The sequence below is a fragment of the Falco cherrug genome, chromosome 2 (genome assembly GCF_023634085.1).
Source record: "Falco cherrug isolate bFalChe1 chromosome 2, bFalChe1.pri, whole genome shotgun sequence".
Classification (NCBI taxonomy): domain Eukaryota; kingdom Metazoa; phylum Chordata; class Aves; order Falconiformes; family Falconidae; genus Falco; species Falco cherrug.
Window position 1 is genome coordinate 115,580,047 of NC_073698.1, and position 26,520 is coordinate 115,606,566.

At 37.6% G+C, this 26,520-nt stretch overlaps 1 protein-coding gene across 2 annotated transcripts in view; it reads right to left on the minus strand.

Annotated features, from left to right (window-relative positions):
* The window catches only part of EPHA6 (EPH receptor A6), a 513,385-nt gene that overhangs the window by 471,863 nt on the left and 15,002 nt on the right, over positions 1-26,520 (minus strand). For both annotated transcript variants that reach the window (XM_055703220.1, XM_055703219.1), the window contains exon 2: positions 3,868-3,932. In XM_055703220.1, coding sequence (XP_055559195.1) covers positions 3,868-3,932 — 65 coding nt within the window. The remainder of the gene's footprint in view (positions 1-3,867; positions 3,933-26,520) is intronic.

Genomic DNA, 26,520 nt, shown 5'->3' on the forward strand with positions numbered 1-26,520 from the left:
ATTGACCTCAAAGACAGTAATGTTTTACATTGCATTTTTGCAGCTCTAAGCACTTACTTTATTACCTGTTCAAAGTACAAGGAAAAAATCTGAAAAGCTAATGAAGAAAACACATTTCTAAGAAAAACTATTGTAGTCTTGTGCTTCAGGAAGGTTGCACAAATAATTGGGAAGAAAATTAAAAAATAAAATCACATATTATATTACCAAGGAATGGATAGCACAACTGCACATGACTCATCTTTGCAGCTAAATGATGGGATTGCATACAAATGCCACACACAAAACTACTGTGTTGCATCTTTACTTGCTTGGGTAGGTACCGCTAGAGGTTACTAAAACTGCTGAAAGCTTGCTAATATTACATTATGAATGCACTATAAATAAAGTCTGGGAGGTAAAGGTTAAGGTTCTGCAAATTCCAAAAGAACACCTCCTAACTTTTTCTCCTACTTCACCCTAGCCTGTTAGTTTAAAATCTCTGAGGCATACTCAATATTACCTAAATCCCAAGCATTAATATTTCAGTTGCTATTTAGTTTAATGGAAACATTCTTTGTGACTGAGTATGCCAGTAAATTAATGACTTCTGTTAATGTCACAGTCTCAAGAAAACCTATCATCCCATCCTCCTAACCTCAAAAATGTTAATCAGAGCAGTAACTATATGTCAGTGGCATTTTTCTTACACATGTAAACACCAAACACATACTTTTTTGTTTGTTTGTTTTGTACCATGTAATTAACATGTAAGATTTACTAAGTGTCTGAACAAAAATCTCTATCAAAAGCACAAACAAACCAAAATCTGTCACTCTTCTCCAAGAAAATGGAAAATGCTGATAAGCCCAACATGGGACAAAATAGGTTCTTACTTCTGCAGTGAAAATCTCAGTCACACCAATAATTATGCCATATTCTGAATTATATTAGGATAGATAAATAACTCAGCACTATGGACATAAAACAACATATCTGATATTCATGCAAGGTACAGAAAGAACATTTTTGTTGTTCTTTACTAAATCAGTAAGTATAATACGACTTATTAGCTGACAGCAAAAGTACTATTTTGCCTCTTATTTTAATAAGAATCATGTCACAATTAACATGAACATTGGCCTTTTGTTTCAGAGATTGCATACAAGAGTGACTTGAAGCATATAAATGTCATATTCTGTTAATTACATGAGTACTTGTAAGCCCAACTTTCTTCTTACCTTTGTGTATGGTACAGGATCCCAGAATAACAAATAGAAACAGTTTAGAAATTCATTCCAATTTAGTTTTTAACTTCAGTATCTTTAATATTTTATTAGCCAAAGTAATGTAATTTTTCATATTTTAATGGCTTTATGCATTTTTTGGAATGTTGAAATATCTATACCAGAACATACATTTGGTATATTTTAACGAAGTTTGTCAGAATGACGCTCTGAAAAATCAGCAAACATTGATTTTCATCAGCAGTTCTGCATAACTCTCAGTAAGAGAAATAACTCTCATTTCTCATTTCATAAAAGTTGTTTGTCTCCGCTATTTATTTGGGGGTTTTGTTTGTTCTTTCTTTTTGCACCATTTCAGAGGTGCAGCATTGCCACTGGGTCCTACTGCTCACAGGAGCCTTTCCCAGAATGTTGACCTAAGACATTTTTCGTCATCCCACTGTGAGAAAAGGAGAAATCTTGTTCGTCTGCATATCGAGTGTGCCCAACATCGCATAGCCTCTTTCTTAAATGGATCATGCTTCTCCAAATCATGTATTCTCTCCTGTCCAACTTCCCAAAAAGTGTTCAAACCCTTCTCTGTTGTAGTGCACATGAATCTTTATCCCATTTACAGCTTAGATTAATACATTAAGATTTGAGACGTATTTTCTTCCTGAGTTAACAGTACCTGCACACTTCCCTTTACTACCTCTCTACACTTAATTTATCCAGTTCCTCTCACAGTTTTTACTCTAGCCTCTTCTGCCTATTTTATGGCCCAGGCAGCCTTATTCTCCATGTTTTCCTCGTGCTACAAACTACTTTTCTCCCACATATTTACTCTAGCTTTTTTTTAAAAAAAATTATACTTATTTGGGAAATTCTCTAATAAATTGAATCCCAAGTGCAGTCTTAAAGTTAAACTCCTTGTATTCTAGTAAGTGCTACGAATTCTTAAAACACAGCAAAGATCCTAAGACACCTGAAAACTTCAATATGCTGCAAAACTAACATTAAGGGTATATATGACCAACCAAATAGTCATGTTGTAATAGCTATGTTTTAAATCTACTTTGACTACAGGTCTTTTTGTGCTCTTATAATGTGGTTACTGTTACTGGGGCTAACTAAAGCTTTTAAGAATTTACAGAATAACTGAAATTATGTCTTGTGTGCTTTCCAAATGCCAGCCTGCCTGTTCAATTCAACAGAGCTCATCACAAAGCTAGAGTAAAAAATTCCTTGCTATATTTTCTCATCCTGGTATATGACGGTATTTGCTTCTTGCGAAAGAAAAAAATCCCTCACTGTATTTTCTCATCATAGTCTACAGCAGTATTTACTTTGTCTAGAATTTTTGAAGGAAGAAAAACTTGCAAAATTATAACTCAGATTGCATGAGACTGCATACTAAATGTAAACCACAGAGGCAGCTGTAGCAGACTGAAATTATGTCCAGGAATACAAAAGAAAATGGAAAATCCTGAAAAAGAGTAATCTATAAAGTTGAAAATAGGCTGAGATTGAGAAAAGTCACATTGCTTGAAATCCCTGAAGGCAGAGACACAGAAGGCATTTTATAAAAATAGACTATTAAGGTGCTGAGGATAGACAATTTTACTTCCTTCTGGAAGAGATCACAAGAAATAAAATAACTAATAATGAAACAACATTTTTCACTCAGAAAACCAGTATTTTCTGAGCTCATTTCAGAGAAGCAAGTAATTATACGCCTCATACACAAGAATTAAGAGATAATGCCAGGTAATATAAAAATAAGCGATATACAAGATGTGCAGTGGCATCAGATCTAGAAGCTGATAAAATAGGTGTTAAACACTCCAGTATATTTTATCTTAATTAAAAAGTGAAACTACAAGTGCCTCTGATATTCAGTTATGTGCATTAGCTGGGTGGAAAGAGAAGATAGGTTTTGGAAGTGTAGCCACTGACAAAGCACTGGTGGGTGACCTTCAAAGAGTAAAAATGCTCCCCTTCCCCCTGCTCGGATGGGCACACCATCTCCAAGTATTCCAGACACCGCTAACACCCTGGGGTCCTGCACGCAATATCAAGTGCTTCCTGGCAATCTGTACTAACGGTATGACATTAAACTGGAACAGTGAACTTTAATCTAGACTGCTCAGTGCAGGGAAAAAAGCAAAAGATTTCAATTTTTTTCTCTAAATCTTTAAATTGGTTTAATGACATTAACATATTTATAATGGGGTTTTTTGTGATTTAGCTAACCTGATACAATTTTACCAGATGCTAAAGTCTATATTAATCCTCATTTAAATCATTAAAGTTTTGTTTCAAGTTATAAAATCTAAAATGATTCTTTATTTCACAAAAAATGTAGTCATAACACATTCCTCCAGCATAGGAATTTTTAATATAAAACTTTATGATGTGTAACAGAATTGGATTTCAATATAGATTCTCAATACTCAGAAAAGCAAAAGAAGGGCATCATAACGTGTACTCATGTCACTCTCACAGCTGTTATTTCTACTTACAAGACAAGCTGCTCCAGTCATGAGAACAACTAAAATCTTTCTGATGAGTCTATGCTGCAAGAATGTCCACCCAAGTATAACAGCCATTCACTCAGAATGCCAAAATCAAGACAATAAAGCCAAAACGGTGAGTGACTTACCCCATTTAAAGGAAATGTTTTCCATCCTAGTTCTCCGAGGGCAGCTGTAGTATCAAGTAACACAACTGAAAATGGAAAAAGAAATGGTATGTTTGTGGTATTGCTTGGTTTAGACATACACAACGTAGTAAAGTATTGAACTGGTATGGACTGAACGTGCTATACTAGCCAGGTACATCTGCATAAAACTATTTTAACAATTAAAATATTAGAGTAGGAATATCCAGTATCTAAACATATAGGCTTTCACGGCTTACATTTCATTATCAAATGTCTTAGAAGACATAACTCATACACAGTTAAATACATACAGGGTAAATCTTTTGCAGAAATTATTGTCAAATCACTATATGCTACCGATGCTTAATCATTAAACGGTGCCTGAGCAAGCACGCAAATTTCTGCAATCCCTTGCCTGGAAATCTAGAAAGCCTGCACATGGACTTAAGCATTAAAGCTAAAAAAATAAACAGATTTTCAAAAGTAAGATGCTTTAAAAAAAACCCATACACTTCCCAGAAATAAAGTTATACAATATATATATTGTATAATTCCGAAAAAACACAGACTAACTTTAGGGTTGATATTTTAGGTATAACATCACAGTGCTGAAAGCTCCTACATATATTTTCCACCACTTCTGTCATACTCATCGTGGTTTTTTTAATATATGACAGCATGTGTGTTCTTGTATTTTACAAAATGCTTCTTATTATTTTAATATGTTAAATTACATTAGCCTCATTCTTCTCTTCCTTTCAGTAATAATGCAAAAATTATACAGAACACAGCTCATAGTGACATGAAAACTAAATATCTAGTACATGAGACATTGTACCTACATGTACTACTGCCCTCTAATGGAACTGTTTCATCTGACCCTCTAGTTTAAGAAATGTAAATTAAGATTTAAACATAAAATTAAGTATTGCATAGGGCAGTTTATTTTAATTATAAAGTTGCTGTGTTTGGAACACTCAGTTCCTCCTTACAGCCCACAAATTCCAGTTCTTCTTTAGGTGGTTAAATGACAGAGAAAAATGAAGCTATCACATCTCTCTCCATACATCTGGGAGTTTTATGCTGTTACGCAGTATATTCCACCTTTTATCTGTTCAAATAATCAATGTTCAGCTGTCAATAACGTGCTTCTGTAAAGCAGTACAGCAGCAGTAGCAGAAGCCAGACACCATGGGATTTTCCCTTATGGAAAAGGCACACTGGTAAGGGAAGTCACCAATTTACTAGAGGAAACGCCACCGAGCATCTTCCCTTGTCTTTCGTATCAGTGACAATTAGAGTTCCTCTATATGTGAATGCATGTTGACTTCTAACCTGAAACTGAAATGGTCTTATCAGTCAATTTACAGTCAGGTAACAAGCTCAACATTAACCAAATAAAATTTTAATGATTTATTTGGAGAAACTAATGACATTTTAAAAAGAATATTCAACGAAGGAGAGTATTCTGCTCCCCAGTTCTTCACCACTTCTCCAGTTTATGAAGCTTTGTGAATAACTTGAAGATTATTTTCATTATCTATACACTTTTTCAAAAGCCCTATTTTACTTCCAAAAAATGGAATCACTACCCTACTGAGACTATTGCTGCCTTATGCTTACTTAAAAAGCTGTGATTTACAGCTGTCATCGTATTTCCCATTTGAATCAGGCTACCGTATTCTTGTTGAAGAGTCAGAAAAGTGTCTTCCCATGTGGCCTGTGATGAAGCAGCTGCCTGTGTAAACCTTCAAGTTATAAAGTACTGCAGATCTGTCACCTCCAAAAAATTTAAGCCACTGGGTTTAGATATTTCCATTTCACAGGGAAGACCAAATGCTCAGCTGGTTTCAGGATATATTTCAGTTCATCTTAGGAGTTTGTTTTCTTCTCTCCATCTCTCCTCCACTCCTCTCTCCACCCAGAAAATGTGGACTATTTGTAAATGTACTTGGTTTTCAGCTGAGGTTATATCTTGCTGCTTAGCAAGTGCCATTCTGATGACATTTTAATTTTTTAATACAGAATTAAACAAATAATCAAATAAACCCCATTATACGTTATTGCTAAAGCTATGGATCTGCAGGCAGAAATGAATTCTTTCTACAAACAGGACTGTGGCTTGAAGTGTCATTACAGTTTTACAGTTTTTGTGTTAGCAGGACCATGATTTAATAAACATCATCCAGGTATTAAAAACTAATACTTCCATGGAACAAGCCCCAAAATACAGGAAGGAAAACTAATTCATTTCTTCAGTGGAGCCTAAATTAATTAATTCCTTGCCTGAATTAATCTACTACTTGAAAGCTCAAAGCTATACATTAAAAAATTAAATACTAGAGTAAATTCATCACTGAAAGTATGCGGTTTAAATTTAGTTGAACCATGATCTAATAATATTTCTTCTATACATTTACCAAATTATCCCCATCAAATAACTGAGTTTTGTTAAAATACAGTTTTTGATACACTTTACATACCAAGCCTCTTGTACGCTCACATATGCTCACCTATAGCCACCAAATGTTAGAACCTCCAACTGAAGAATTCAGACAACCAGACAACTACTAACTAGACTTAAAATACTACCACCTTCAGAGTCAGAAATGAGAATCATAAAAATTAAAATACTTTTTCCAATAGCACTTGTATTACAAGACATAAAATAATTATCAATCAAAAATGTGCAAATACTGACAGAGCAAGTAAACATTATGGCAAAGAAATACAAACCCCAGGAAAGTGGTGAAACCAGCAGGGCCAGCTATATAAAATGAGGACACAGATAAAGTAATAAAATCCTCACACACTTCAGTGATTTGGAGATATCTACATGATTGACTTCAGTGTGGGACAGAGATACCCAAGCTATCTTTAAATGAGGTAATTAAGAAGCAGTCTATCCCCAGCAGCACAGACCTGATGGCAGACAAATTTGCACTGCCAAGAAGCTTCCAACTCTGAGCTCCTTGGCAGAAAATTCACTCTGCCAAAGAAATCCAGACTAAGAAGAATGCCCGCATGTGTACATCTGAATTACATGTAGGAATGAATGTTTCTCCTCTGACCGCAGAACAGCGAAAGTTTCAAAAGAATTGGAAATTCACACGCAAAGAGACTAAAAAGAGATGGTGGACACTACACATATGATGCTTAAAACGAGAAAATTCCCTTAAAAAGTTAATGGGTCCAGGAAGCTACACTTACTGACCCTTGTCCCTACGTTTACTTATTTATAGTCCTTTATATGCCATAAAAAGCCCCATACCTCTTAAATGAGCCTTCACGTAAGTGGCCATTATGGGGAAGCCATTAGCTGCCAGCATAAGCAAAAGTGTGTGTCTGGAACTACTGCAGTTAATATTTATGAAAAAAACTATAAATAAATTGGTTGCGACTAAGCAATGTTATTGACATTTCTGATACCCAACCTCCACTTGTAGCAGCCACTTTTCTGAGGTGAGATAGAGTATAAAACTTGCAAAGTGAACAAGAGTGAAAGAGTGTAGGTCTCCCATCACCAAGTCATGTCATGATTGAAAATGAACACAGAGATCCTTTAAAATATCTCTTTGGATAAAAAAGAACTTAGATCTAGCACTTGCTCATCCTTCCTTAACTGAACTACGGATACTGTCACTTGCCCAACAACAATACAAATATACAGCTGTAATTCTATTGTGTTAGTTAACTGCACAGTTCATACTTAGAATTTAAAATTGTTTAGCTTTGTTTTTCAGTGCACACTTTAATAGATATTACATTATTATAACTCATTATGCGCTACTGAGCTGCAGTTTCTTTTTTTTTTTATATATATATCTTACACTGCTATTATTAGACTTTACAACTGAAATTAATCTTTTCAGAGGTTTCGCCTGGTCCTGAGGGAACTTTTTTATTTAAAATTATGATGAGCAGAACTCTGAGGACTGGCACTGTGGAATTTTAATTCTAATTCCAAAATACTGTTCTGAAGATGAACTCTACAGTCTACAATGAACAAGCCTTCCAAAGATTCATTTCACCGGTTTCTTTTTTCTTTATGCATCTCCAGACAGCCTGACCTAACAGTTTTAAATGAATAACGGATTTTGGCCAACTTCATACTCCAACATCAGATAGGCCACCAGATCACCCAGCCTCATCTCCCACTCATTGTGGACTAATACATTTCACTGTTACCTCTACAGTGGATAAGCCAAAGCCAAAGATTTGCAAAGAAAACAGAATGGCAGACATTCATTTCTTAAGACACCACTAGTAACTCAGGGAGCTGCAGAAAAATACCAGTGGGGAAAAACCCCATGAAAAAATGCCAAAGCTCAGAAGACGACGACTTGGCCAGACCGCAGTCCAGGTGGCTCCCACCACATCCCACCCAGCTAACGCTGGGCTGGCAGGGACTCGCCAGTGCCTGCGCTGGGAGCAGGGAGCACTCGCTGCCAGGCTGGGCAGCGCGTCGGCCCCATTTATCTGCTCCGCAGCTCAGCCAGCAATCGCACACCGCAGCCTCGGGAGCTATGGATGCCCTGTGTGTGGAATCTCTCATCTGCACTGGCTAAAAGATACCCAAACAACAGATGGAAGTTTCAGTACCTTCCACAAGGGTAGGCAGTCATCACAGATGTCACCCAGAAAGAGGCGAAGCTGGCACCTTTTTTTTTTTTTTTTTTTCTCTGAGAACTTATTAACTGCAATCAGTTTATATTTACAGGACAAACACACTGAGCTTCTAAAGTCTCTCACTCCCAGCCCTCAAGAGAGTTGCTGCTCTCTTCTGACGTGTGTGCACTTTTTTCCCAGGTTTTATAGTCTGTTTCACTTTTAAAAATAGGATAACCTGCAGTATTCTGAACTCATTCCTTCTAAACAATACACATTAAGATAAAGAACCATGCTTGTTTTTATAACCTGTTTGTATATCCAAGGTCACATTAGCTTACTTTTTACTGCAGCACTGCACTTACAGGCAGTTATTATTCTATCAAGATCACTGTCCTTTACAGAATCACTCCTTTTCATCATTATTTTCCAGTATGGGTTGCATTTTTGTTCTTGGATGTACAAAGATCAATTTGTTTATATTAAAACAAGTTTTACTTTTAAGAGCTGAACTTTACTAAGTGATGAAGGCTGTTCCCTGTCTGCAAATTGTCTTTCTTTACTTACTACTCTTTTGTCAGCAATAGATTTTCTACTTATTTCCATGTTACCGATGAAAAATGTAGACCAGTTAGAATTTTGAATGTGTAAGGAGTATCTCAAATTCTGTGATTTAACAGAGTCCTTAAAGATTAAAAATCCTAAAGAAACCTTAAAGTTTCTTTAGATGTCAGTTTGTAAAAATCCATTTACTAAAAAATGTTGTAAGTTTTTTACTGTCAGAACACTTTGTAATATTTTTGTCATACTTTACAAAGTCTAAACATATTACATCTGTGGCTTGTCTTCTTGAGGAAGACAGAAAGAAGGGGGAGATATGCAATATGCTAGTTACCTTTGGCAATTAAAGTGTCATCAGTTGGGAAAAATTATTTAAATGCTTGGGGTTTTTGACCAGGCTTGTTTTTCATAAAACAAATGAACCGTCATTCATTATATATGTATCAATTCAATAATTTTCCAGTATTTCCATTATTTTGCATGCAACAGCTATCTGGTTTAGGCAAGATTAATGAGCTGCAGTAATAAAGGATGAGAAGCACCTGTCTAGTAGCAATTCTGCCGGGAAAGTACATAGGGGTCATAGCAAATCATATAGTAAACAAAGTATGGACAACGCTCTTTGAGCTAAACAGGATTATAGCCAGCAAAATGCATAAAGTAATCCCTCCCCCCTCTTCAGCGCTTACAAGCCTCTAGCAGCAGTGCTGTGTCTGGTTTTCAGTGCCTCACTTCCAAAAATCCCTGGCTCACTTGCAAAGGCACCACAGGAGAGCAAGGGGAACGAAGGGATCTCTAGAAAGGCCGTGCTCTGGAAGGTCCGAGTGCACTGGAGTCATTTAGCTGGGAGGTTAAATTAGGACTATCCACTAACAGTCTTCTAGTGTGCGAACGGGTGTTTAAACCAGAAGAAAATAATCTGTTCTCTGTGTTAATGGTCAAAAAGGAAGAAGGGATTTAAATGACAGTAAAAATAGTTTTATGTTAAGACTTCAGGAAAAATTGTACTACCCCTACAGTTGTAAAGAAGAGGGATAGCTGTGACTAATTGGAAAGCTGGGGAATCTCCACTATAGGAGGCTTTTAAGACACCTTAAACACTGTCAGACCTGGTTTCTACATAATCTCATGTTGCCTTGGGGCAGAGGGGAGGGAGCTAAATGACTTCTTAAATCCTCTCCAATGCTGTGATTTTTATAAAAATCTAGTTACCTGGTTAATGGTGCTTTCCTTTTCTTTTCAAACCAGTACTCTAACACCTACGCTCTTCCAATATTCTTGAATTCCCCGAGTCCCCAAACTCATTAAATTTACCATCAGTAGCCCAGAGATCTCCTTAGCCAATTCTTTCAGGACTCTTGGAAAGAACTATTTATGCCAGATGGGGAGTACTTCATATTCTTCATGTTACACGAATAAATTACTAATTTCTAATTTTCTCAATTCTGAACACCTTATTTTCTGCATCTTTCTAAAAATAGTTCAATACTATGCACACAAACATTTTTATTCATAATACAATAGAGAAATTCCCATTTTCTAGAGTGTTGTGAGACTTGGGCTTTTACCTAACACACTTAGCTTCTATTTTCAATTTTCTACACTTCATGTTTTGTAACGTGTATTGATTTCCCCATATATCCTCTCTTTTCCATTAATTATTACAAGTGTATATATACTTCTAGTTTCTGCTTTCATGTTACCTCTAATGTAGGTTGAGCTGTTATCCAAAAATGGCCTTTTTTATTGAACACCGATTTCCCAATGACAGATTTTAAAAAGGAATGTTCACTTCCACCTTTTTCATTTTCACATTTGCCCACTCACACTAACACACAATCAGAATTCTCCTCTAACGAATGAGAACCAGTCAGAATAATCTCAGTCATGATAAATCCACATCCTCAGTCCCAAGAAGTTTGCAACATTATTAGACTGGGTGCAGTATTTTTTGTGTTGGATAACTGCCTGGCTTTAACTTCGTAGTATTTTACTCCCAGTTACATGAGGCTTCCAGTAAGCACCTTCATAAACTAATTCCCCCACAGCACCATTTTTCTTTCTATACATTACATACAGATGCTTAAGGAATAATTTACCCTGTTTTCTAATATGATTCATTATCTGTTTCAATCTTACTGTTGCCTACCACTACCTGGATAGATATAATTTCAAATCCTATGGCTCTGAGCTAAGATTAAAACAAACAGTGGTTCTTTTGCATAAAATGCCACTACCCACCTTTCTTATTCAGCCTTTTTTTTTCCTGGAGAACCATATTACCTATTTCTAGTAAGATCATTTTTTAAATGAAATTAAAATTTATGCTCTTTGCTATATCATTTTATGCTTTCCTACACTTTCATAGTGCTCCTGCTATTTCAGAGCCAATATAATTATCCTTTCCGTACCTTAAATGCAAACATGCATGCTCTCCTGAGAGTGCAAGGCTGCTGTAATCCTACTGCTCCATCTCTCACCGGAATATAAGCCAACATTTTCATACCAAAAGCTTCAGTTTTACATTAGCCTTTTTCACATTGCCTTTCTTCCATTCTCACTTGAAAAATCAACATGAATCCGTTTATTCTCATGTTGTATTATTATTAGCATTGCCGACCACTGCAGACCCCTCAGTTAACATCAGAGTAACCTCACTGGATTAAGTGTTAAACAGAAAAAGCAAGAGGAAGCTCTTATTTATTCTCTTCTTGCGCTTTTTTTAGGGGGGGTTGGCTTTTATTGAATTTGGATTATGAAATGCCTATTTGTATGTGACTGTACCATGTAAATAAGCAAGATAAGTAAACCAAATGTTGTACTATGTTCTTGCTACCTAGAATTATAAGACACCACACGGAGAGAGCTGATTCATGTAATTATTTAAAATGAAAGAGTAATTCTTGCACCTACTGAGAGAACTGTTGGAGGCAGGGGCAACTGATTCTAGCTGTATCTTCAGCACTGTTATGCCATATACTGTCAAACCATCGAAGCTAGTGAGATGGAAGTAGCAATTAATGGAACCTTGGAATAGTATGACATTTCATTTGAACAATTAAGTGGATAAGACATATTGAAGACCAACACTTTGGTCTTCAATATGTCATTACAGAGCCTTTTGCAAGCTTATGTGTTCCCTTCTGTTTGCAATTCATTTGCCAAGTATTTAGTTTTCAACTCCATATACTTTTCAGCAATCGGTTTATGAAGGTAAAGGAAAGAAAGAAGACACCTGCTTCACAAACCATTTGGATTTTTATATTCATTATTCATGCTACGTAATTGATCCCCAATTGTATCATCATGTTACTTTAGAAGAACAAGTCATGAACATCATATATGATTATATCTGTGGAATGGGAAGTTATACGGACATCCACTGAACTTACATTTGCATGAACAAAAAAGCAGTTTTACAATCATAACAAGGCATGTAGCCATGGTAGGATGAAAAAACCCTCACATTCTAAACAAATACTCCAATGTGCATTTCAGCATCTCCAAAGTCTCTATTTAAAAAGTCAAATCTAAATTAAACCCAGCAATACCTGAGACTTAAAATTCTACGAATAGGCTTAATTAATTTCATGACTCCTACAGCACCAAGGGATTAAGGTATTTGTGCTTTGCCAGCATCTTCTGAGACTGTAAACGGTCTACTTCATGTCTAAACTTTCTGTATCTAGAAATGACTGTTGAAATTATCACTGTAAATTTTGATGGATGGTCATAAGAGTCAGCCTTCCTGGAGGAAGCCTTGGGCTTTCATATTCAGGGAACAATAGACACCAGTCCTTACATGTTACTTTCACACTAAGACCATAATTAGAACATACAGTCAACTAGTTGCTTATTGCATTTACTGTGGCTTATTTTTAGTGTTGTTAACACGTACTTTTCTAAAAGCAGGACAGCTGATTTAAAAAAAGTAGCAAGTCTATGTCCACAGGCTGTCTGTCAAGCTTTAACTTTAGGGTTTAAAGTATCCAACCACAAACATTTCTTAAATTAACAAGAGCATTTTTACTTCCTTCTTAATGCCAATTTATTGTAAAATAAGCAATTGCAATGCTTTAAACACCTATCAAAATGCTCTGATAAGCAATTAGTATCAATTACAATTTATAACCTGGACACAGCCCACTGAACATACCTGTATCTTATCACACCTCTGCTTCAAGGTAGATGCAGGTAGGTATCGACATGATCATACTTATCATTTTTTACTTTTAGGATCAGAAAATACTTGAAATATTGGAAAAATTTAAATATCTATTTTATAAAATTGGAGCTTGAGACATAGTAAGATTTAAAAAAAAAAAAAAAAAGTGACAGACTTCTTTTCAGGCAACAAGAATCCTTGCAACCAAAAGAAAGAACAGTAAAATTTTATGTTCTTGTTTTTCCATTATTTTTGTACCCACATTAAACATATTTAGAATAGTGATAAAATACTTAACAAAAACAACAACAAACAAAACCAAAACAAACTGACAAACAAATCAACAAAATAGAAAACCTGGTTAATTCTGAAAATTGGTCAATTATGCTCAGACACTTTCATTTAAATAAAGTTTTTTTATGTTAAGACATCCTGCAACACACTGAGTTCACTCCTTAAGTAGTCGCAGTACAATTAAAATAGAGACTTTGGCCAACTTAGCCTTTACAACTATTTAAGCCAAGGTATGAAATTAGTAGCAGCTTTCTGTACAAAGTATGTATCTTGCAAAACATTTTTCTAGTGTACAAAAAAGAATAATCAGGTGAATGAAGGAAAGAGAAATGACCTTTACTGCTGTTTTACACAGAACTGAGAAAAGGCTCCCTGCATAATGACCGACAACAGCAGCTCCTTGGTGTTAAGTGCAACTAGAGATTCTCCTACCTCCACACCAATGCAACCATCCATGCTTTAATGCTGTTTCTGCACATGCGTATACGACCACTCTGATGGTGAACATCTCTCTGAAACAACTTATGAAAGACAGAAGTCTTTAAATGTTTTTTTCTACTAGGATAACACATTGATTTTCTTTTTTTCAATATCAAAGCTGCCTTACCACACAACTTTAATCCCTGTTCATAATACAGACAAATGTTCCAAAGAAAGAGGAGAAATTAAACAATTTATCAGTCACAGGCATGTAACACCCATCAGTAAAAGATACAGCCTTTCCCAGGAAGGCAGGTTCCATATTTCATTTCATGAATACCAAGTGGAGCCTTGGGAATCAACCCAATACATTCAGCGGCACCAAACGAACCAAGCATGTAGAAAATGTATCTGTCAGACCAGAAATACATGACAATTTCTGCACCAAAATCTTTCTGGGTTGATAGATATAATCCCAAATTCTACACAGATAGATCTTAACTACATATTCTACTGCTTAGCAGGTTGTTTTGTGCTAAGACAACCATAAACATTATGTATTTTGAAGTCTAATGCAAGTCCTTGCTTCTCCAATGTGAGTTTTATTCACAAGCACACACACACACAAAAAAAAAATTATTGCGGTAAAAAGCATATTCACATCTAAAAGAAATTAGTTTACTTCAGAAACATGAACCCCCACATTTTCCTCAGGTAACTGTGGGATGTCCTACCTCTCCTAGCCTAGAGCACAGGTTTTTCCCCACAAGCAGCATCGAAGTGATTTCAAAGTGATTTAATTGAACACTGCACTTCCAAACAGGGGGGTGAGACAAGAGGAGGTTTTCAAATCCACAGCTCAGGCAGAAGGAATGAATTCCTACAATTTTCAGGCATCAGAAGGGGCTGAGCACTGCAAAGTCAGCCCTCCAGGACAGGTGGTGTACACAGAACTGAAGAGTAAGTCCTGGTAGGTAGAAGCAGACTGCTCTGCTTCAGTGGATTCCTCAGAAAGAATGAGATGGGGGCGGGGGGAAGCGAATTTAGGTACCAAGGAAACAGTGTATTCTTAAGCACTGACTCAGCTTTCATTTACAAGATATTCCATTTCAGCGGGAATTGCTGTTAAAATGAAGTGAGATAAATTAATGCTGTTCACAGGTCCAGAAAAAGACACCAGAGCTGGTTTAAGTCACATCATTGTATTATTTCCCTAAGCTTTTGGTTTCACGTGTGAGATACAATGAGGGCAAGAGCGAACGCTGATAAAAACAGTAGTCACAAAATCATGATAGGAGTCTAGCTGCCCTATGTAATAATTGCCATTCTGACTTGAAAAAGCTAATTGATATTCAATTCACCATCAAGCTTATATCAACAGTAGATTATTGGGTAGATTTTTCTAAATGAGCATGAAAACCTGGCAATTTTGTCAACTCTGTTTATTAACCTGAGTATATCTTCATTAGGGAAATTAGAAACAAGTGAAATTCAGACAAATGGATTTATCTTTCCTTGCACTGGTAAAGTACGAATGACTTTTGTGTTGAAGTCAATCCTATTAGATTGGGACTCGGTTTGTGGAGTCGTGATGCTAGATTTGATATTCTCCACTTTGCTGTTAACCTTTCCTATTCTGCATTCTTACGAGCATTTGCTTTTATGCCTTTTACCGTACTATTTTTTCTAAGCGGTGATAAAAAGAACAAGAAGTTTATATGACAACATCCAAAAATAACTTTTGGAAAAGTATAATAACACTTGTGCGTAACTGTCAGTCAGACTAGTTATGAAGTTAATGATCCCATAGCTATTTCTCCCGTATTTTGCATTTCTTGGGATTTCCACTTCAAGGGGGAAGGAAACTTCCCACAGTTCACGGGGATAATCAAACCCGCCCTCGGTACGCATTGTGTCTTACACTGCACTGATCCAAAGACGTAGCCTATTAGTGAAGTAGGAAATGGTATTGCAAGGGTTTGTTGCCTTTGCATAACCGGGCAGGTTAATTCAGAGGTACCTTTCAAGCTGGTCATCTGTCTCTTTTCAAGTGGAGTTAGAACCAAAATCTACACACACCTTTTCCACAGCGTCCTTTTAAAGAAAGAAGTTTTGAAGAGAACAGCTGATAAAAGTGACAAATGGGGACTGGGAAGACAGATGGCCACTGCTTCCTCTAGTAGTTACTTAATAACCATAATGAAAAATTAGCTGTTCGGTGACTCCGAGGAACAGAATAGACAGATGTTAGGAGAGGTACCACGGCTGAAGCAACTAAAGCGAGTTTGTGCTTGACTGGCAGCACAGCCCCGTGAAGAGCTGTCTGAGAATCTCTAACTCAAGAACTGAGGCAAGGGACTAGGTCAGGTTTTTTGCCAGGACCCTTGAGGGTGCAAGTTCCCACAGGTGCAGAGCATGTTGCTCCAGACCGCTCAGAGCAAGAATCAGGAGTCTGGAACTAACACAGAGGGAAAGCAGACGTGGGAACAACAGTTGGGGATGCTTCAGGCATGAAACACGAAGGCAGGTGATTCTGTTGTGGCGCAGACACATCTACTGAAGCCAAAGACTCTTTACTACTCTGTCTTCTACTGCTTGTGTAGTAGCTTTTTGCTCAGCGTAACTTCTTAACTCCAGGAGCTAAATAAGAGTTTACCTATGTTCAGACCATATTTTTACATCATAAAATGAAACGGGGTCATTCCTGTTTTGTAGGCATAAAAGCTATAATACAGAAAGCAGAGAGTTCCTACAGCCCATAAATGTCAGATTTTGACTACCCTGCTTTCCCAAGCCAACCATAATGCTAACAGTACCTGTATGAAGTGGTACAGAGGGTGGAAAAGCATAGCTGTTCAACCCCCATCTGTTGCATTGTTGCAGTCTGAACCCAGAATTTATCTCCAAGTCTTATACATAAACCTCCAGAAGTGACAGGACGTTATTATCCTCACCCGTTACAGATCTATGCCAATGCCATATAAATAGGATATAGTTAGCATTTCATACTCAAATAAAAAAGCCATGCTTCCTGATCTCCCAATGACCTAAGAAAGCAAGCGACATACAATGGATAGGGGCGAGCTATCAAGCCTTGATTTTTACTTTTTCTGCTTGTTAAAGGTGATGTAATTAGTAATGATTTTAGCTGTCAGCAGGTAAGGCAAGTGATCAGGAGAGCCACAAGCTGTGGGCATATCAAAGCAGAAGCAGTCATGACTTTCAAAGGTGTCAGTGCTCTCAGGCAAAGTTTTTTATCCTTTGCTTCCTGAAGTGGCATCTTATTTCCTTGATAAGTTATCTAGTTTAGAAGTGAAATACCATAGTTGGCCTTACTGCTATAGTCTGAATGTGACCATGATGTGCAGAAAAAGAGTTCAGCAGAACTCATATGAAACAAGCATTCCAGGAAGGAACACAAAGGCAACTCACAAACCATGAGATTAACATTTGGCTTTATTAAATGTTTACCTTTTATTAATGCAGACCCTCAAAAATATACCAAAGTAAATGGAACTCATCAGCAAGAAGAGTTGTTCCACTCACAACAAATATTCCCAGAGATATCCTAGGTTTATATTCATGATAATAAAATGTTTCTTATCTCTTTTGATTAAATATCCACACAGCTGGTCAGTTTAATGTTTTTCAGCTTTGTAATTCTCTCTTTCATTGAGTCAGCCTGTCACTTTTTCCACTAGCTCTTCATTTATAATTTATGGTGTCAAGCACCAAGCTTTCACAGCATGAACATTTTACAGGCGCTAGGTCAGGTTGTCAAGCTGAAGTACATACTAATAATCGGTAGCTTTGAAAATCTTGGTCTCTTTACCTACAGTGGAACATCAGCTCAATTGTTTTTACAAAATAATCAAGTTTGCAATACTTTCAATGTATCAACAAATAAATATACAACATTCTGTCTTTTACTTGACAGGAAATAAGTTCTGACTATCTAACCGAAGATCAAATTGCTTTAAAAAACTGGACAGCATGGAGTACTCACCTCTACTCTATACAGACTTTGAGCTTTGAGTGATATACTGTTAATGCACCTACATGGAGATTAAAACTTCAAAGATAACTGAAGAGCATAAAATACATCTGAGAATGCCATTCTTCATGTAGTAAGCTGTTATGCTTGATCCGTTGAATAGCTGGTCTCATATTCAACAGTATATAGGTATGGTCTGTTTTTCTTTGTGACTATATGATCATCTAACTGGACAAAACAAACTTTTTTCCTGATTTGACACCAAGAAGAGAAAGTAAAAAAGACTGCTTTTCCTTATTATTTTGAAGAGTTTTTTTCAAATTTTCTACAGTTCAAGATGTAATCTGGATATGATGCAGGGAACATATTTTTCAGTACATCTCTTCCTGGTCCACAGCTCTTTAAATGCCAGGAAAAAAAAGGAAAAAAAAAAAAAAAAAAAAAAAGAGTCAAAACCTAACAGCATAGTACTAATACTTTTTAAAAAATAATTAAACAAAAAACCTTCCTGCTAAAACAGTGCAAAGTAGAAACAGTCACTTCTGATATGACTGAAAGTAGTCTTTTTGGTAACGTGGTTGTCACGTGTAACACACATGAAGGTGGAAAGCATTTGTGGGACTTCCACGACGTGCAATGCGGATGTCTTGGGCAGGCTGATTTGGCAGGGACAGCCCTGCGTCGCTACTGCTGGAAGTGCGGTAGCACTGGGTGACTTACTTAATTCAAAGCACTGCTTTGAAGGGCTACTTGAGACTTAAGTGCCTGTTACACAAGCCAGTGATGCAAGAGGAATGTCACTATGGATCGCCGGAGCACTGCCAAGGGGCTTTGAAGGCAATGCCAAATACAGGCTGTATAATACTACATCCATGCTGCAGAATATGGGAACCTTTATAGTTGAATGAGTATCACAAAGGTAATTTTTGCATTAAAATTTGCTTTATAACATTTTCCTTCAACATTCTGTCTGAAATGTTTGAGCCCAGAAAATGTGAGAAGGGGAGAAACAGCATCACAATTGTGGAGATGAATTACCCTATTAAAGGAATAATAGGGAATAATTTAAAAATTATTCTTTGCTCCTATCTGAAGACTACAATATAATGAAAATGTTCAATTTGTTTGGGAAGGCTATCCAGTATATCATAGAATTATGGAACTACAGAATGGTTTGGGTTGGAAGGGACCTCTGCAGATTATCTAGTCCAATGCCCCTGCCATGGGCAGGTACATCTTGAACGAGAGCAGGTTGCTCAGAGCACTGTCTGACCTGGCCTTAAACACTTCCAACAATGGGACATCCACAGCTTCCCTGGGCAACCTGTTCCAGTGTCTCAACACCCTCATCATAAACAGTGACTTCCTTATATCCAATCTATACCCACCCTCTTTCAATTTACCCATCACCCCTTGTCTGGTCACTACAGGCTCTGGTAAAACATCTTTCTCCGTCTTTCTTAAAAGCTCTCTTTATGTATCAAAAAGCTGCAGTCAGGTCTCCCTGAAGCCTTCTCTTGCCCAGGCTGAACAACCCCAACTCTCTCAGCCTTTGTTCACAGGACAGGCATTCCAGTCCTCGGACCATTTTCATGCCCCTCCTCTGGACCCGCTCTAACAGTTCCACGTCTTTCTTGTGCTGGGGGCCCCAGCACTGAACATAGTACTCCAGGTGGGAGTCTCATGAGAGCAGAGCAGAAGCAAAGCATCACCTCCCTCAGCCTGCTGGCCACACTGCTTTCTATGCAGCCCAGGATACGGTTCTCTTTCTGGGCAGCAAGCACATATTGCCAGCTCAGGTACAATTTTTCATTCACCAGTATCCCCAGGTCCTTCTCCACAGGGCTGCTCTCAATCCATTCATACCCCAGTCTGTATTAATATTGGAGCTTGTCCCAGCCCAGGTGTAGGACCTTGCACTTGGCCTTGTTGTTTCATGAAGTTCACATTTATCTACATTTCTATGTATCAAGTATATACATCTATGATCTACTGTGAAGTAGTTTTTACCAACAGAACAAAGACCGAGCCTGAAAAATTATTGCTGCCGGTGTACTTCTTCCTAAGAAGGTTTGTTATACATAAGTACTTTGAAAAGCATCTGAAGAATGCAATTTATGGACCTCCTTTAGGAAATTCTGTAGCTCATACAGACCCCCTCCTTTAAAACCCCAGCACACGCAGTTCCATAGAAGTCTTTTGTTTTCACCTTTCATTGAAGATTTTACCAGATGTAATTAAAGCACAGAGGAAACTTTGTCATGGAGTGACCTACAAGAAATATTATCCACACACGTTTTTAAATTCTGCTAATGAAGCCTTCCAAGACTGCCTATTTTGCTATTCTAGTTTCCTTTAAAAAAAACACGCTATAGCATGGTTACATGCCTGCTTACTGGTGTGGGGAAGGGTAGAACCTAAACCAGTTTCCTCCTCTTCCAACTCCTCTTACGGAGTGGGAGCCCTCCATGTCAGTGGGCTGTTTTCCTGCAGTGCCTCTACAGCACCAGCTGCCCTAGAAGTCACCGCCAAGAGAGATGGGAGAAGAACCAGTTAGTCCTCCAGCACCCAGATTTTCTGCAATCCAGGTGTCAGCATCTTACAGAGCAGGTAATTCAGTGGCTTTGTCTTGCCTAAAAAATGGTCCCTCCCTGATTTCAACGGGTGGCATCTCTATCCACACAGTCAGTCAGAGTCTAGTTGGGATTACAAAGGATTCAGAAGTAAAGCTGGAGAAATACAATAGTGTTAGCTGCAAAAGATGTGAACAGCAAAGTAGCAAGAAGGAAGAAGCCCTGCAGAGAGGCAGCAAATCGATGGTTTGCGGCTAGGCCAGGGCCACCCAGATCAACAAACTTGAAGACCACAGGTCAGCTGGTTAAGGACAGGTATTTTTACCCAAAGTTCAAGTGAGTGCATCTGACAGTTAAGGAAAACCCCAGTGAAAGCTGAATGCTGTGGGAATTGCAGTTTGATGAAGGTGGTTAAGGACCAACAGACTGATGATGCCTACAGAGCAGAGGATGGATTGAGTGGGTGGACTAGAGCAGTCAGACAATGAATTTTAGAAGAGTGTAACATGAATTGATGAGGTTACAAGGAAATACAGTCTTATGGAGATAGTAGAAGAGCTTCAGAGGGTGCAAAGACTGATAGAGGAGTCTGAGGGAGAAATGCCTCAGCCTGAAGACAGACATTTGTATGGGAAGACTTGGTGGAAAGAGAAAGAAAGAGAAAGAAGGGAAGGAGGAAGGAGAAGAAGGGAAGGAGGAAGGAGAAGAAGGGAAGGAGGAAGGAGAAGAAGGGAAGGAGGAAGGAGAAGAAGGGAAGGAGGAAGGAGAAGAAGGGAAGGAGGAAGGAGAAGAAGGGAAGGAGGAAGGAGAAGAAGGGAAGGAGGAAGGAGAAGAAGGGAAGGAGGAAGGAGAAGAAGGGAAGGAGGAAGGAGAAGAAGGGAAGGAGGAAGGAGAAGAAGGGAAGGAGGAAGGAGAAGAAGGGAAGGAGGAAGGAGAAGAAGGGAAGGAGGAAGGAGAAGAAGGGAAGGAGGAAGGAGAAGAAGGGAAGGAGGAAGGAGAAGAAGGGAAGGAGGAAGGAGAAGAAGGGAAGGAGGAAGGAGAAGAAGGGAAGGAGGAAGGAGAAGAAGGGAAGGAGGAAGGAGAAGAAGGGAAGGAGGAAGGAGAAGAAGGGAAGGAGGAAGGAGAAGAAGGGAAGGAGGAAGGAGAAGAAGGGAAGGAGGAAGGAGAAGAAGGGAAGGAGGAAGGAGAAGAAGGGAAGGAGGAAGGAGAAGAAGGGAAGGAGGAAGGAGAAGAAGGGAAGGAGGAAGGAGAAGAAGGGAAGGAGGAAGGAGAAGAAGGGAAGGAGGAAGGAGAAGAAGGGAAGGAGGAAGGAGAAGAAGGGAAGGAGGAAGGAGAAGAAGGGAAGGAGGAAGGAGAAGAAGGGAAGGAGGAAGCAGAAGAAGGGAAGGAGGAAGCAGAAGAAGGGAAGGAGGAAGCAGAAGAAGGGAAGGAGGAAGCAAAAGAAGGGAAGGAGGAAGCAAAAGAAGGGAAGAAGGAAGAAAAAGAAGGGAAGAAAGGAAGAAAGAAAGAAAGAAAAAAGAAAGAAGGGAAGAAGGAAAGAAAGAAAGACAATGTGTTACACAACAGCAAAAAAAAAATCACAAAGACAGAACTAGGAGTTTAGGAAAATGTCAGTTGGAGACAGTCAGGAAAGGCACTGAATAGTGGTAATGGATAGATGGGCTGTACAGGACAACAATGAACACTGACTCTTAAAAGTAAATGTTTATTATTCTTTGCGCATCAGGAATGGTGTACAAGTTGGAAAGGGGAGGCATCTATCAGCTTTTGCACATATTTGCTTTCATTCAGACAACTTGCCGCCAGAATTGTATCTAGAATCCAAAATACATCATCACTAACTGATTTGTCTAAAATGCTAAAACACAGTCTTTCAAAATGCAGCAATTTACACAACATACTAAAACTAAGACAACTGAAGCTGTCTTCCCTTCTCATTTCAGACTGCATGAGAGAAGCCGGTCTTCAAGAAACAAGATTTCATTTTCAGTAACGATAGAGTTATTCTGGAGTAAACAATATCCTCCACAGAGTTAGCATACATTCAATTAAGACTGCTGAATCTAAGAATAGTTTTAGGGCAAACTTTCTTTTTTTATTTGCATGCAATTTTTTTCTGCCTATAAAAAGGATTAGTGAGATTATAATGAGAATTTAATAAGGAATGAGATGGAGAGAATCAAGTGTTAAAATTAAATATTTTAGGGTAAAAAATAAATATATAATTGCATCCCTAGTTAAGAAAGCAACTATAAAGGAAGATAATATCTAAAATTGAAGACAAATTCATTACACAGATTTCATAAACCCACTTTGATCTAAGGTCTCTCTTCTTACAAGAGCTAGCTACCACCATACCTGAGCAATTTGAAATACTGTGCTTATTACTCTCACTTTCCCACCTGTTCAAAATCATTCTCAGACTATGAATATAATACTATCTCATGGCAGGCTTCTCTACCCTCTACATGAATGCAATCAATTACTGTTTAACGTTGTTTCCCACCAACAATAATGAATGCCTTGATCAGAATCTCAGTGTGCTTTTTTGATTGTCCACAGTCCCTTCATTTCCAGCGCTTGCTCTCAATCAGAACAAGTTATTTAAATCTCATACTTAATTTAAAACAGATGAAGGGGGAATTTAAGATGTTTCATTCGTGTAAATGCCAGATTTATAACAATGAATATTATCTTTTATATTGCTATACGGCTTAATTTATTTCATCTAAAAGCAATAAAACAGAGTAAGTACTGAGCGATCCTAATAGCCAAGCAGAATCAAATTATGAAGAAAATGCTGACATCTGAATTATAATGCATTAAGGTAAAATTACAGCTGAATTTGAGGATAATTTCATTCAATTTGACTTTCAGAATGCCGTACTTTCTGCCTTATTTCAGTATCATACAAACTGAAGGGTGTTTTGAATCTACAAAAATTATGAAATATTATTTGAGGTTTTATAGTTACGTTATCATTAAGTGGATATTTGTATGGCAACACTATATTGGTAGTGAACATGTTAGCTCACCATGTACATTTTGTTGTATAAATGTCAGAAATAAATCTGGGTTAGAAAAGTGAAACAAGTTGTTAAAAGAGCTTTTAGCTGCCTTAAATAGAGAGCAAAAGAGGTGAGGAAGTGCATAAAAGGCATGCTTTTGATACAGACAGTATTTAACTGTGTAATTCGTAGAGCAATTCCTCAAAGATTAGTCATGAGTTTGATCTTATTTAAGTAATGTCCTTGGCCAAAGTAGGCTTGTTCTAATGAGATTTTTTTCATGGGAAAGTTGGGAGGCATTGTCAACACAGCTGAAGGCTGGAACACTGTGTGTGGGGCTATGGGGAGAGAAGGAATGATTCTTCCTATCCAGAATAATAAAGAAGGAAGGGCATTAAATATAGATCATTCAACAACTCAAAGGGAGCCAAGGAGAATTTCTTTTATGAAGTGGGAGCCTAGTGACAGACAGAGAAGATAAGATGTGCATGTATTAGCTGATGACAAGCCAACCAGGGACCAATCAAACCACACAGGAATGAAGGTGACAAATGCCATCACACGAAGTGTCAGGTATGTTTACTAAAAAAACTATTGCACAAACACCTGTAAAATCTCACCAGCAAAGCAAAGAACGGCACATAGTTCTGGCCACCTTTGCTCAAGAAAGAATGAGTTAAAATGGGATGAAGAACAAGCAAAGGCAACTGTAACTGTCATAGTGATCAGAAATCTCTTGAATGAGAGATGAAAACAGCATGCCAAAACCCAAAAGAAGAGATACGACTCCTCCTACAACAGTGTAGCTGGATAAAAATTGAGAATATAAAGTTGTTCTCAAGCTTTGGGACAATGCCAGCACAAGCATAAATGAATAAGAACCAACCACTAATAAATGCAGTTTATAAATGCATTTCAATTTCATAACACTGAAGTTCAGGACAGCCTTCCAACAGGAGCAAAGGGGCAACGTCACTTCACTAGATGTACAATGAAAACTAATCATTTTCTTATATGGCATCATAGGAGGCAGTTGCATGTGGTAACAGAGCTCTTTCCCAATCCTGTGTTCTAATTACAGTCAAGACACTCGATCCAGTGTCAACAGTCTTAGCATGTACCACTAAAGCAAATACTATTATTTTTCTGCGAAGAACAATTAAAAAAACAAACAAACACCACCTTTCAATGCCACTATTGTTACAGCTTTTCCTGTATCGTAAAAGTATTGTTACAATATTTTCCTCACCTCCAAGGAAACTAAGCCACTTGCTTAATGATAAACTGACTCTTCCACTGCTAATTTCCTTTCCTGTCTTTGAAGCTGATGGTAATGTCTCCCCTCCAACCTTTTTGCTTTGGGAACACAGTAAAAAGCACTTAAATAATTCTTGAACTCTCTTCACAGGACTGCAATATAGATCTTTCTGAACCACTGCATTATCTTTAACATAAGTCTCCAAAGGACATAACCCACATTATGGACTAATAGCCTGTAAAACTGCATTTTATGAACTGTAGCAGTTTTGAGCAATAAAAATGTAATCAATAGACTCAAGTTGATGACATTTCTTCCCTATCCTACACTGGAATGAATTTATTTTTTATATTTTTAAAATTAAGCAATTTTTTAAAAGTGCTAGAACCTGCTTGGAGTCTGCTTGGAGTCTACAAATCTGTTTGCTTACACCTGGACATAACATATTATTGAAAAAATTATTTTTTTCCTGCCCAACCAACCCCAAAATTTTATAAATTAGAATATTCATGTAAGAGACTCAGAGTAACTTGCTTTTCTATCTTCACTTCCTTTTTCTTATTTTCTTCTCCTCTCCCTTATAAAAAATATACTGTTCCATCTCATTATCTGAAAAGAAGGATAGTTCACTGCTACTTTGGGATCTTTAGCCATAAATTGTATTACTTTACTGCAATGACAATCATACTTACATTCCTTACAGCTGCACAATAATGTTTACCTCTGTTCAAAGAATACTACCTCCATGAAGCTCACCAACAAAAATTTTACTTTATTCATAAAGCATTTCATATCAAGGCTATTTCTTAAATTATTTTCATAATTTTCTCTTTCTTGAAACCAGATCAATAATCTTATATGTTCCATGCAGCAAAGGCCCCAAACCCCAAACATTCAAAGTAACTTTTTGTGCATGCTGAATAACTGTGAAATCAACCTGAGCTGTCGGCTCAAATAATCAGGTCGTTTGGACAATGTATTCACTGAAATTGGTGTAATTGCATCTCATTTGGACCCAAGAACACCAGCTATCAGAAAAGAAAGAATCCCTTAGGTCAGAGACTCAAGCATCCATAATCACAGTTAAAAGTTTAAATACATTAGTGCAAAAGAATGAACAGGTCTTTAATTATTCTTTGCACAGCTTGAGTATCAACTCAAAAACTTCTTCCTTTCTTAAACGCAGTATAAAAAAGAAGACCCTTAATTAAGCAGATGCTTAACTGGAGGGTATTACACACACACACACACCACACCCCCCCCATCATTTTTAAGATAAGGAAAGTATATTACATGCTACAGTGAAGGAAAAAATCTCCAACCACAAATTGCTTTGGCAGTCTCATCTGACCTGCAGAGGTAGAAAATTCTCATCTTCTCAGATGGTGGCAATTGGCCTTAGCCTGAGAATATGAGCAAGACACACAAACCTGTCACCTGCAAAGAGGTTTCTCCTTACACAGCACAGCAGAACACTTCACCCAACCCCAGTATTTAACAATTTTTAGTGTTTCAACGGCAAAACAAAATTGCTACAACAGAAGGAGAAAAAAAACCCCACCCTAACAAGCTTCTGCTTAACAATAACCCCAAACAGACAATTCTGCTCCACTGTCATTCTCTTTCATTCCCAGCCTTTGATACACTTTGATATTGGTATCATTCACACTCCATGACATCAGCATGGTCTGGTAAATGTCTGCTACTTAGACCTGAGTTTGGTGATGCAGCAACTCCAGTTCTACCCACTCCCTTTATGCCTTTTATACAAA